The sequence below is a fragment of the Rattus rattus genome, chromosome 5 (assembly GCF_011064425.1).
Source record: "Rattus rattus isolate New Zealand chromosome 5, Rrattus_CSIRO_v1, whole genome shotgun sequence".
Lineage (NCBI taxonomy): Eukaryota > Metazoa > Chordata > Mammalia > Rodentia > Muridae > Rattus > Rattus rattus.
The window spans coordinates 97,220,665-97,233,393 of NC_046158.1; the positions used below are offsets into that span (position 1 = coordinate 97,220,665).

General features: G+C 37.2%; 1 protein-coding gene and 1 pseudogene across 1 annotated transcript in view; one reads left to right on the forward strand and one right to left on the reverse strand.

Annotated features, from left to right (window-relative positions):
• Knl1 (kinetochore scaffold 1) overlaps positions 1–12,729 on the forward strand; it is a 61,814-nt gene that overhangs the window by 946 nt on the left and 48,139 nt on the right. Inside the window, exons 2-5 of the mRNA XM_032903949.1 lie at positions 6,350–6,400; positions 7,511–7,550; positions 8,573–8,632; positions 11,185–11,246. Of these exons, the coding sequence (XP_032759840.1) occupies positions 6,366–6,400; positions 7,511–7,550; positions 8,573–8,632; positions 11,185–11,246 (197 nt within the window). The 5' untranslated portion in view covers positions 6,350–6,365. The remainder of the gene's footprint in view (positions 1–6,349; positions 6,401–7,510; positions 7,551–8,572; positions 8,633–11,184; positions 11,247–12,729) is intronic.
• Positions 3,688–3,820, reverse strand: LOC116902562 (annotated as a pseudogene).

The following is a 12,729-nucleotide window of genomic DNA, read 5'->3' on the forward strand; positions in this document are numbered from 1 at the left end:
AAACCAAAGTAGCAGCTTATTCTAGACACTAAGGTTGACGTTAGTTTTCATTTCAGTTAAATTGGTTCAGTTGAGTTTCTTGTATGTCTTATAGGTTCATTGTCTTGTGCTAAAGTAGACTTCGTGGAGATGGCATTTCATTGTTTAGATTGTTAGAGGGATGATTTATCGATATGGAAGGAAATATATTGTCAGATCTTTGGTCATTAAAGGTTAGGTTCAAGCAATGTAATTCTTGACTATATATATATATATATATATATATATACATGATGACAGATGTAAATGGAGTAAAGTGTTTGGAGTGGCGATATAAATGATGTGTTTGATGCTGCGAATAAGAGAAGATACTGACTCCAGATACCGCATGGGATAAGCCTTTCCAATAGAATTTTCTGTGATAATGATATTTTATATCTGCATTGTCCTACATGGTATCCATTAGCAATTATTTTTGGAACACTTAAAATGTGGTTATCAAAGAAATGTGGTATGGTTACCAAAAACTTGAATTTTAATTTGTTCCCTTTTAATTTAATTGTATATAATCATTGAATTTGAGAGCATAGGTCTAGAGTCTGTATCAGTGGTGAATGTGGAAAATATTTGCTGTAGATTTTGGTTGTGTAAATTCAGGAATGGACAAAGAACCAGATATTATTTTAGAATTTGCTTGCTGCTGCAGATCAGTAGTGGTCTCTGCTACATGATATTTTGCTGCTGTTGTTTATTTTCTTAAGTTAAAAGAAAGTTCTTGAACACTGTTTTGGTCCACTGTTGATGATCTGCAGACCCCTGGATTATTTAAACAAGTGAATCTCAAATTTTTGGTTCAAACAGTCCAAAAGAAATACTTAATAGCTTTATTTTTATATAGCTATGTTCATTAATATAATGAGTATGTCCCAGCAACTTGGTAGCCATTTGATAAATGTAAGTTGAAGGAAAATATAATAAACTTTTTTCTTAAGTAATCAAGTTACTAATTAAGCCCATTAGCTTTTATTCATACCAATTGCCAAAACTTTTACTTCACAATGATACATTATTATAATTGATGGTAATATAGATAGATACTATTTTGAATTATTTCACACAATGCCTGCTAGATTTCAAGAATGGATGTTTAAAAAACTAGTACTATTAAAAAACCTCTATAAATATGCTATAAGTAAAACCCTAAATGCCAAATGTATAGTTTTCTAGACAATCAATAACTAGTGTGAATGTGATCAAAAGCATTTTATAAGTAAGGTTCATTACAATGGTCTGGGGGATTGGCCTGTTTTGTTAAAAGTGTAACATATGTGTTATATAATAAAATACACATTTAATGAAATTAGAAACTTCTAGAAAGTTTTGAATCTCATTGGTTAAGTGGTCTAGTCCACAAGTTGGAGAGGAATGGTTCTCAAAGACTTTCAAACAACAATGTTTAGGTTACCCTGAATTAATATTTCCTAGTACTGTTTTGAGTACAGAACTTGAAACTATTCCTATAAAAGGATAAGCTGAACTTGAAATTATTCCTATAGAGCAGTGGTTCTCAACCTTGCTAATACTGCAACCCATTAATACAGTTCCTCAGGTTGTGGTGACTCTCAACCATAAAACTATTTTGTTGCAGCTGGGTGATGTGGTTGGCACACACCTTTAATCCCAGGACTTGGTAGGAAGAGGCAAGTTCCAGGTCAGCCTGGATTATAGAGCTAGTTCTAAGACAGGCAAGTCTACACAGGAAACCCTGTGCTGAAAAACAAAAACAAACAAAAATTTGTTGCTACTTTATAACTGTAATTTTGCTACTGTTATGAGTTGTATAATCTATGATATGCTGGATATCTGATATGGAACCTTTGTCAAAGGGGTTTTGATCCCCAAAGGGGTTGCAACCCAGAGGTTGAGAACCACTTCTATAGACAAATGTACTAGTAAATAGTTGTAAGTGTAACATGCTTACTTGTGAAGGATACTTCTTCAGGAAATAGTCATTGAGTTCTTACCATTTAAAAGCACTTCTAGTCTGTAACAGGAAACTTAAGACACACTTTATTTTCATAATTTTATGCTGTGGCAAAGGTAGTTGGAGAGGTGCTAGAGACACCTGTTAATATATAACAAGTTCTAGAACAGAATTTTGAAATGCAGTTGTAAAGCTCAGAGAAGATATGCATAGTGCTACCAAGAAAACTTTGCCTTTTTTTTTCCAAGAGATAATAGCTCTTTATTAATACACTAATTTGGGGAAGAACTCTGCATAGGAGTAGAAAGCTAGTGTGGCTACTAAAATCAGGAAGTAGTAAGGAATAACAAAGTCTAAGAGGCAACCAGAGACCATATCCCCTAAGCCTTATAGGTCCCAGTGAAGAATGTCAAAGCAAGCCACTGAAATATTTTAAGTAGAAATTTCTTTAAATACATAGATTTATGAGCCAAAGAGATGGTTCAATAGTTAAGAGCACTGGCTGATCTTGAGAGGAAGAACCTTGATTCAATTTGTTTTTTTGTTGTTTTTTTTTTAAATGATTTTTTGTGTTTCACATTATATACCCCAGTGCTTTTGCCCTTGAATCCTCCCCCCAAAATAAAAAATACACACACAAATAACAACAGCCAAAAAACAAAGCAAAGCATAGAAAACATCTCATTATGAAAACTGTAGTGGTATGTCATAGTGTACCCTCAGGATTTCCCACTGTCCACACTTTTCCCTTGCAAATGTTCATTGCAATGAGTCACTGGTCTGGTTCAAGGTCTCTGGCTTCTGTGACACCATCAATATTGAATCCTAATTGGGACTTCTTCCATTTACTCTGTGGTCCTGTGTCATAGAGATCCTGCAGCTTTGGAACAGTAGGACTGACCCTTATAAATTCTGGGGTGGGCCATCTCAGAACCTTGGATCTGGACCTAAGTGGTAACAGCTGGTCAGCTCACCAGTTCTCCCTTATCCACACCACCAGTGCGAGCTTTCTAGCCCTGCTCTGGCTAGGCCAGCCAATGGCATCAGCAGGAGGCAAGGTTAGTCTTTCTGCTTTCATACCCTTGGGTCCTGCTTCTCCATATCCCCACCATCAGGGCCAGCTTCAATCTGCTGCCTGGGCAAGGCTCAGGGCCCATTCTACTGAGTGAGGCCAGCTGTGAGAGATGAGACCACCTATCTAGAGCACTGCAGCCAATGAGGGGCAGGACCAGTTTGGCACATCCAAGTGGTCCCCGGTGTCACCGACCAAGGACTTCCTCATGTTCTCTAGTGAAAATATGAGCCACAGACATGGACACCGACCCCTGCTACATATCCCTTGCCACTGCTTAGGCACAAAGTCAGAAATGGCCCCAGTGGCAGGGCTGGTCACTCACAACAGGCTACTTTTATCCTCCCTCAGGTATGCAGTTCCATCTTTCTTCATGATGTTCAAACTGTCCCACTTCTCTCTCTCTCTCTCCCATCTGACCACCAAATACATATACGTAGTGGTGGTTCCAGCTGCAGGCTGGCCACGTGACTGGCAGGTTCCTGGGTGACATCCTCCGTCTATACTGTATGGCCTGTCTGCAAGCTGGTGTCTGTCCCCCCTGTGCCTGTGCACTGGAGGGCAGGTCTATGGATGTCATGATGGTCCACGGGTCTCTGTCTTTCTTCTTCCTCCCTGTGCTCTCTGGATTTGATTTGATTTGATTTGATTTTTATGAGTCCTAGGCATAAAACAGCTTTTGACTATCAAGCTAGGATGAACAAAGGGTTGCCATCTACTTGGCCCCTGCCTAATATAAGAACAATAACACCAACCAGGTGTCTCTTCGCCCCTTGGCAGGGGGTTGATTCAACTTCTAGTGCTTACCATGGCATCTCACAACTGTCCCTAACACAACTGTTCCTAATTCCAGTAGTTCTAGGACATTCAGTTTCCTTTTCTGGTCTCCACAGATAACTAGGTACAAATGTGCTGCAATCAAAGCACTCGTGTACATTTTGTTTAAAGCATCCAAGATCCAAGCCTGTTGTGGTGATCCTTGCTTTAAACCTCAACACTCAGGAGGCAAAAGCAGAAAGGTCATCTGTGAGTTTGAGGCCAGTATGGTCTATATATAATGAATTCCAGGCCAGGTAGAGCTACATAGTGAGACTATCTTAAGAGCCAAAAACGGATGGAGAGATAGATGGCTCAGTGGTTAAGAGTACTGGCTGCTGGGGTTGGGGATTTAGCTCAGTGGTAGGCGCAAGGCCCTGGGTTCGGTCCCCAGCTCCAAAAAAAAAGAAGAAAAAAAAAAGAGTACTGGCTGCTCTTTCAGAGGACTTGGGTTCAATTCCCAGCACCTACAGGGCAGCTCATAACTTCTGTAATTATAGTTCCAGGAGATCTGACACCCTCACACTAATGCACATAAAATTAAATGAATTTTTAAAACAAACAAACAACAACAAAAACTCCAAACCCAAATACTTATTTCAGACTTAAATTCAGACTTACTATGAAGATCTGTCCCCTAAATTTGGCTTTTACCGTATGTGAAAAAAAATGTGAAATAAAATATTATCTTTGGGCTGGAGAGATGGGTCAGGGGTTAAGAGCACTGACTGCTCTTCCAGAGGTCCTGAGTTCAATTCCCAGCAACCACATGGTGGCTCACAACCATCTGTCATGGACTCCATGTCTTCTGGTGTGTCTGAAGACAGCTACAGTGTACTCACATACATAAAATAAAGAAATCTTTAAAAAAAATTTATTTTTTAGGTATATATTTTTCCTTATTGTTAAAAGTAAGAATATTGACTATTAGTAGTTCATGTATATGGTATTGATTTAACGTTATGATAGAAACGGCTAGGAGTAGTTATCAAACCTGAGATGTCTTTTCTTAGCTGAAAGTTAGGTTCTAGTTAATGCATGCAGTGAAAAAAAACTTATATGTATTTATTTTGTGTGTGTGTGTTATACTGTACATGTGGAGGTCAGAGGCTAACTTAATGGGAGTCTGTTTAGGTTCTCTCCTACCATGTGGGTTCCAGCGATTGGGCTTGGGTAGTTAAGCCTAATGACAAGTGCCTTTACTTGCTGAGCTAGCTTACTTAATTGAGTAGATTTCCATTTCCAATGCTATCCAATACATATTGAGTAGCATTCCAATTTGAATAATTGACTGCAGTATTAAAACATTAATATTGTTGGATTTAGTTGTACTTTTCAGTAATCAAGTTTGCTTAGGAGACTGAGATAGGAGAATTAAAAGTTCAAGGTCAGCCTTGTACAGAATGAGTTCAAGGGTACCCAGGCAACTTAGAGAATGTGAATTGTGCTGTCACCCTTGGGTTTTCAAAAAAAACTGAAAACCTAATTATTCTATGAAATGAAAAAAATCTTGAGATTTTTGCAATTTGGGCAATTAACTAAAAAATTAAGCATCATTGCTTGGGTTTGTGCTTGTGCTTGGTTCTTCTTGAGGCAGCGGAGGGGGAAGAGCATCGGCAGGGTTAAGATTTGGTTTTATGAGATATTTAAGGTTGCTGTATAATAATAAAACATTTTCCTATCTTAAGTCTAGGTCACTTAGCTGCAGTAGCTGACCTGCCTTCTGAGTTCCTGAGGCCAGAAACTGTTTAGCCCCTCAATCTTAGGAAGATCACTTGCTAGTTATTAGCTTGCTGACTCCTGACACATCATGTATATGTTAAAATTTAGGGACAGGTATGGTGGCACATACTTCTAATCCCAATACTTGTAGCAACTCTCCTGCCTCTTATCTCCTGAGTTCTGGGATTATAGGTATGTGCTATGATACCCAGCATATTTTCCTAAGATATATCTACTATTTTAGGTATCTTTTTGACTTCCATTTAGAGGTTGAATTATTATATAATCCAAGTATTATATTATTTGATTATCATGCAAACCAGGCCAGGTTTTTATTGGAAAGTTCATATCATCATGCTCAGAATTAGTCTACAAATTTTATTTTGATTTGGGTGGGGGTGGGGGTAGGGATGGAGGGCAAGAGGGATGGCTTCTTGATATAGCCCAGACTGACCTGGAACTTGATGTGTAACTGAGACTAGCTTTGAACTCTTACTCCTCCTGCCTACACTCCCAAGTACTAAGATTAGAAGGATGGCCATAATACCTGGCCTAGATTTTTGCTTTGAGTATAAAAATTCCAGTATTAAATATAACGTGGTACTGTCCTAAATTTCTCATGTTTTAGAGTTCACAATGTAGTGTTTGCTTCTTATTTTTGATCTTCTTTACAAAATAACTCTAAAGTCATACCCAAGGTCCTACTCTCTCATAGACTGTATTTTTTCATCTTTTTTACTTGTTAATACTATATGTCTTTTTTTTTTTTTTTTCAGAAAAACGTTTTCAAAAATGGATGGGATATATTCAGAGGCTAATGAAGAGAAGTAAGTTGATTCAGTGCTATTAAAATGTTATTTTCTATTACAGAAAGGCCATTTTAAATTAGTTAAGAACTATCAGTAATGTCTGAAATTGTTTTCTATTTTGTTCGAAGTAAAAGAAGTCAGTGTTACAAAGTGATAGCCTTTCTGCCATATGTCTGTATAAGTTCATTTAGAGTAAGAACTTAGGACCTGAAGGACTTTCATAGACACCACCTCCCATCTCATTGAGGCCTTATGAGATGAATTGATTTCTCTAAAATTGGTACCATAAACTAGTGACCTGTTTGCAGCCTACCAAACATTTTTGTTTGAGATGGAGTCTTACTATGAAGCCCTGGGCTGGGCTGGGCTGAAACTCCTATGTAGACCAGGCTGGCCTCAAACTCAGATATTCACCTGCCTCCACCTTCAGAGTACTGAGATGAAAGGCATGTGCCACCATACATATATACTTCATTTTGCAGATGATTACTAAAATTACAAATATCTCAAGATTTCATATAATAATTAGGTTTTTAGGGTTTTTGTTTTTGTTTTTTTTTTTTTTGAAAAACCAGGTTGGCAACAAATCTCATATTCTTCCTTGGAACAGTTAACTAGTAGTGATCTTTAGACTAGGCAAGAAAGAACCACCACTAAACTATACTCCCAGCTTCTTCTAGGCCTACCTCTTTGGTGTACTAGAGATTGAATTTAGGATTCCATGCCTGCTAGGTGAGTGTTCTACCACTGAGCCTTGGCCCTCAGTCTTTTATGTTGTAGTATGAGACAGGGTCTCATTAAATTGCTAAAACTGTCCTTGCCCTTACTTGGTGTCTGAGTCAGGCACCACATTTGTGATCCTTCTGCTTCAGCCTCTGAAAACCACCAGGCTTGACCACAGCATGCTTTTTAAATGCAGAATTTTATGTCTTATAACACATAAGGGGGCTGGGATTTAGCTCAGTGGTAGAGCGCTACCTAGGAAGCGCAAGGCCCTGGGTTCGGTCCCCAGCTCCGAAAAAAAGAACCAAAAAAAAAAAAAAAAACACATAAGGGATGAAGTGATGATAGCTTTTAGAAATTCAGTTGTTTATCTACAGATATATAACTTTCCTTTTTTTCTTTTAGTGACAATACACAGAGGCCTATTAGAAGACAGCATTCCTCAGTAAGAAATGTTTTTATTTAAATTAATAGATGTTACTTTTTACTGAATACAATTACAGGAATTTTGATTGTGTCTTTACCTTGGCATCCCAGCTATCTTCTTACTGCTTTCTGGATCAAGACTCAAAAATAATCTGGTTATACACTTCAGTAAATGTACTAAAATCCATATTTTTATACTTTTTTTATAATTTGATAAATTTGTTAGCATATTTCTATAGCAATGTGATATTTTTAAGTGTTTATGTAATGAATTTTATTTCAATATTTTATGTGCTTAAATGTATAACTTTCTTTCTTTTTAACACACACACACACACACACACACACACACACACACACACACACATACACACACACACACACACATATTCAAACTATTGCAAGACAAAAGTTCACCCAAGTTGGTTTATATAGCAAATTCATGTTAGATTATAAAACTGAAAAATACAAGGGTATAGGGTGCCTATATACAAAAGTTACTCATAAGGGATTCTAACACAACTCTGCTGGGATTTTCTTTCCTTTTTTCTATTTCAACTGCTTTTGGGTAGTTTTTGCTAACAGACATAATTTATGTAATTATCTCTGAGCCCTGATATATCTAGCGCTTATTTCTATGTTTAAGTTCTATGTGAAGAGTTTGATATATTTTCTTAAGATACGAAAATAGGACTTAGAACTGAATTGTGTTAATGTAATTATCCTATTAGAGCATGCCCTCATTCCTGAACTGCACATTATGAGAAAACAAACTGCAGACTGTTAGATGGTCTGTATACCCTTGAGTTGGTGTGGAGCATTACCTAGAACACTTAGATAATTTTGTTCAAAAGAATTTGGGTGAGTGGGTCAGGAGAAGGCATAAATGTCAGATATTTAAATCAGTTACATATCAGTGCATAATATGACTCTGAAGAATCTCAGGGATTTTAATTGAAATTTTAGCTCTTGACTCATATAACTTAAATTGACTAGTAGCTACATCAAATATTTTTGACTAATTCTAATTATTGACTCTAGATTTTGAAACCCCCAAGGAGTCCTCTCCAGGACCTTAAATGTGGAAATGAAGTAGTTCAGGTAAGTCTCTTGTGCAAATGCTTTGTAATTTCAGTGATTTTATTTTGGAGGATTTGGTTGGCTGAGATTAGGTTTCACTTACATAAAATGGAGAGACCTTGAACCTATGACAGTTCTCCTGCTTGAGCTTCCCAAGTGCTAGGATTATAGATTTCTGTCATCATGCCTAGCTTCAGAGAGCATGATGAATTTTATTAGTTATGTGAGGAGATAATACTATAAATGATTCCCATTTGAATGTGTACAAGTAAGTATCGCTCCATGTCCTTGTCCAAATAATTCTGGGCTAGATATGGACTCAGTGATGAAATGCTTACCTACTGTACATGAGGCCCTGGGGCACAGTGCTTTTTAAAAAGTCCAAATTATTGAATAAGTTGGCATTTATAATTTTACAATTCCATTTGTTGCTAATAATTTAACCTCTGCTAGGATTAGAATAGAGAATAGTACTTTGACTCTTTAACCTAGAACAGGATCTACTACATGCCTTTACCTGTTGAGCTATGTGGTATAACTATGTGGTTTGAGCTCCATGTATAACTTTTTACATGGATGTTAGGGATTGAGAATTTAGTTCTCTCCCTTATGTGGCAAGCTCTTTATCTACTATCTGTCATGCCTACTGTGACTGGTTAGACTTTTGTCCATATAGACTGTTTAATATAGATGGCATACTATTCCTGGTTCTTTTTAAGATATATTTTTAATTTATGTGTCTATGTGAATGCCTGCACACAGTAGGTATTTTATATTCCTGGAGCCCACAGAACTCAGAAGAGATGACCAGATCCTCTGGAGATGTACATACAGCCAGTTATGAGCGTCCCGATTGGAGTGCTAGAAACCACACCTGAGTTCTCTGCCTGAGCTGTACATATTGCTAACCACTGGGTCGTCTCTCCAGCCCCTCAGAGACACAGTCAGAGCAGCACTAATCACAGTAGTCAAGAGTAGGAAAAATCAAGTGTCCATCTAGTTTGTTTAATAAACAAAATGTGCTATTTATAAATAATGAGATTCGGTATTAAAAATCTGACACACAACAGCATGCAATCATTTTAAAGAACTAAATGAAAAGAAAAAGTCTCAAAAAGACAAATTCTATTTGTTACCACTGATATGAGGTATTGTCAAATTGATAGAGGCCAAAATAGAATGTTAGTTGCCAAACATTTGGAGGAAGGATCTAATGTGTATTTTGTCTGTTTGTTTGTTTGTTTGTTTTAATTTTGTGTGTGTGTCATATGCACTAATGTGTGAAAGTGTCCATGGAGGCCACAGAGGCATCAAATACCCTCCTGGAGTTATAGGTGGTTGTGAACCTCCTAGCATGGGCAATGAACTCTGATACGTAAGAGCTGTGTGCGCTCTTAACTACTGAGCCATCTCTCCAGTCTCAATACGTATAGTTCTCTTTCTGTAATGTGGAAGTCTTGAGAGTAGTTACACAGCAAGATGTTTTCATCACTGTTAAACAGTATACTTTAAAGGTGTTAGGATGAGGGTGGTGAGATGACTTCAGTGGTTAAGAACACTTTCTGGCCTTGCAGAAACACAGATTCAGTTCCAGCTGGGAAGCCCACAAGTACCTGTAACTTTAGTTCCAGATGATCTGATACCCTTTCCTGACTTCCATGGCACCTGCATGTATTTGATACACATAAACTCACACAAGCACACATAAACACCTTTTGTTTTTAATGGTAAAGATGGTAAATTTAACTTTATGTGGTTTTTACCACTAACAAAGAAATGTAAGTACTTGTCAAGGCAGAGTGGTTAAGATGATAAATTATGTTATAGCTGGGTATGATGGCACAGGCCTGTAATTCAGCACTAGGAAAATGAAATTTCAAATTCATCCTTGGGCTTTATAGCAAATTCAATGTAGCCTGGATGATGGACTATAATAACTATAACAGTCACAAAAGATAGTAACTTACATGCATTTCACTATAATGAAAACTTTTTAGATGGACATAGTGCTGCATGCTTTTAATCCCAGCACAAGGGAGGCAGAGGCAGGCTGATATCTGTGAGTTCTATCTAGTCTGGTCTACATAGAGAGTTCCAGGCTAGTCATAGCTACATAGTAAGACCTTGTGCTACAAACAAACAAAAAGCTGTTTATTTGTACTTTTAGAAGAATGCATTGTAATGAGAAAACCAATAATAACTCTTACTGAAAATCATGCTCTAGGAGTGGTGACACATAACTAAAATCCCAGCAATCAGAAAGTTGAAACCCAAGGATAATGAATTTGAGATCATTATGGATTTTATATTGAGGTCTTGTCTCAAGACAAGCAAAACAACAATAAAAGAAAATACATATTTACATGAACCACTGTTTCCATCCATAGTACTGCAGCCACCCAAAAAGAATTTGGAAAACCATATTCATGTTCATTTAGTGCTTCTATATTGGAATGTTTGTAAATCTTACATTATTAATTCAAAATAAGACTTGATCCCTGCTTCTAACAGTCCGGAGAGCTAATTCACAGTGATTTATGTTAAGAATTGTATCCTATACTGTTTTCTCTTAGGAATCTAATGCTCCGAGAACCAGGAAAAGCTCTCGTCGGGTCAGCTTTGCAGATACTATAAAGTAAGTTGAAAAGAAAATTAAGTAAAATGTTATAGGTTTTCTCCTGTCAAATACATTGGTGGTAACTTATTTGGATAATCTGTTTTTGTTTTGCTTAAATAAACATTAAAGAATCTCTCTCTCTCTCTCTCTCTCTCTCTCTCTCTCTCTCTTTTGTGTGTGTGTGTGTGTGTGTGTGTGTGTGTGTGTGTGTGTGTGTGTGTGTGTGTGTGTGTAGGTATGCACATGTAGAAGCCAGAGGTTAATTTCAAGTATCTCCCTCACTCTCTTCTCCTTACTTTTTGAGACAGGGTCTCTCTTTGAACATAGAACTTACTGACTGGTTTACGGGATTCAGGGAGCCTCTAGTCTCTACTTCCCAGCACTGGAAGATTTATTATGTGCACCCTGGGAGTCTAAACTCAGGACTTCATGTTTAGACTGGAAGCACTTTACCGACTGAGCTAGCTTCTCAGAACGAGAGTATTGCTTTATTTTGAAAAAATACTTTTTACTTAAAATTTATTAATGTGTGCACTTATCATTCCCTAGCATGTGTGTAGAGATCAGGGGATAACTTTTTGGCAATTACTTCTCTTCTTCCACTTTGGGTTCTGGGGATTGAACTCAGGGTGTTAGCTTTCACATTAAGTACTTTAATATGCTGAAACATCTTGCTGGCACATTTTTTTATTCCTTTTAAAAAATATATTTATGGGACTGGAGACATGGCTCAACAATTAAGAGCACTGGCTGCTCTTGAGAGGACCTGGGTTTGATTCCTAGCACTTAGATGGCAGCTCAAAACCATCTATAACTTGAGCTCCAGAATACTAAGCTCTCTCTTCTTGCCTTTATGGGCATGATATACGTGGGGTCCACAAACACCCATACACATAACATAAAAAAATTAAATGTATTCCTTATTATTAGTGGGAGTGCTACGAATGTCTGATGTATCTGTGAGTGTGGGTGCAAAATTGTTTTTTAAATGTTATTCAGCATTTTCTATATATGAGAAGTAGAAAGAGTCCTTAAAGGCAGTAACAAACGAATAACTACTAATATTGCTACTATTTAACATAGTATTAGAGGTTCCAGCCAACAAAGGAAGAAGTTTTAAAAATTAGAAATATGGAGGTTGATGCTATAGCTTCATGGTTAAGAGCGCTGATTGTCCTTCCAGAGGACACAGGTCCTGTGTCCATCAGCCACATGGCTGTTCCTAATTGTCTATAGTTCCAACTCTAGCAGATCTGATGGTCCTCTTTTTGTCTCCATGAGTACCAGGCACACATGTGGTACATGAACATTCCTGAAGGCATAAGTAAACATAAACATAAGCTTAAAAATCAGAAACATGGGATAAATGTATATTACCTTTGCAAAATAGTTACAGTGTGTTTCCAGTTGTGTCTTAAGTATGTGTTTATAATTTTTTATTGTTTCTTTCATGAGCTTAATTTTTGCTGTCTTAACTTTCTTGACTTTTTTGTGTATTTCT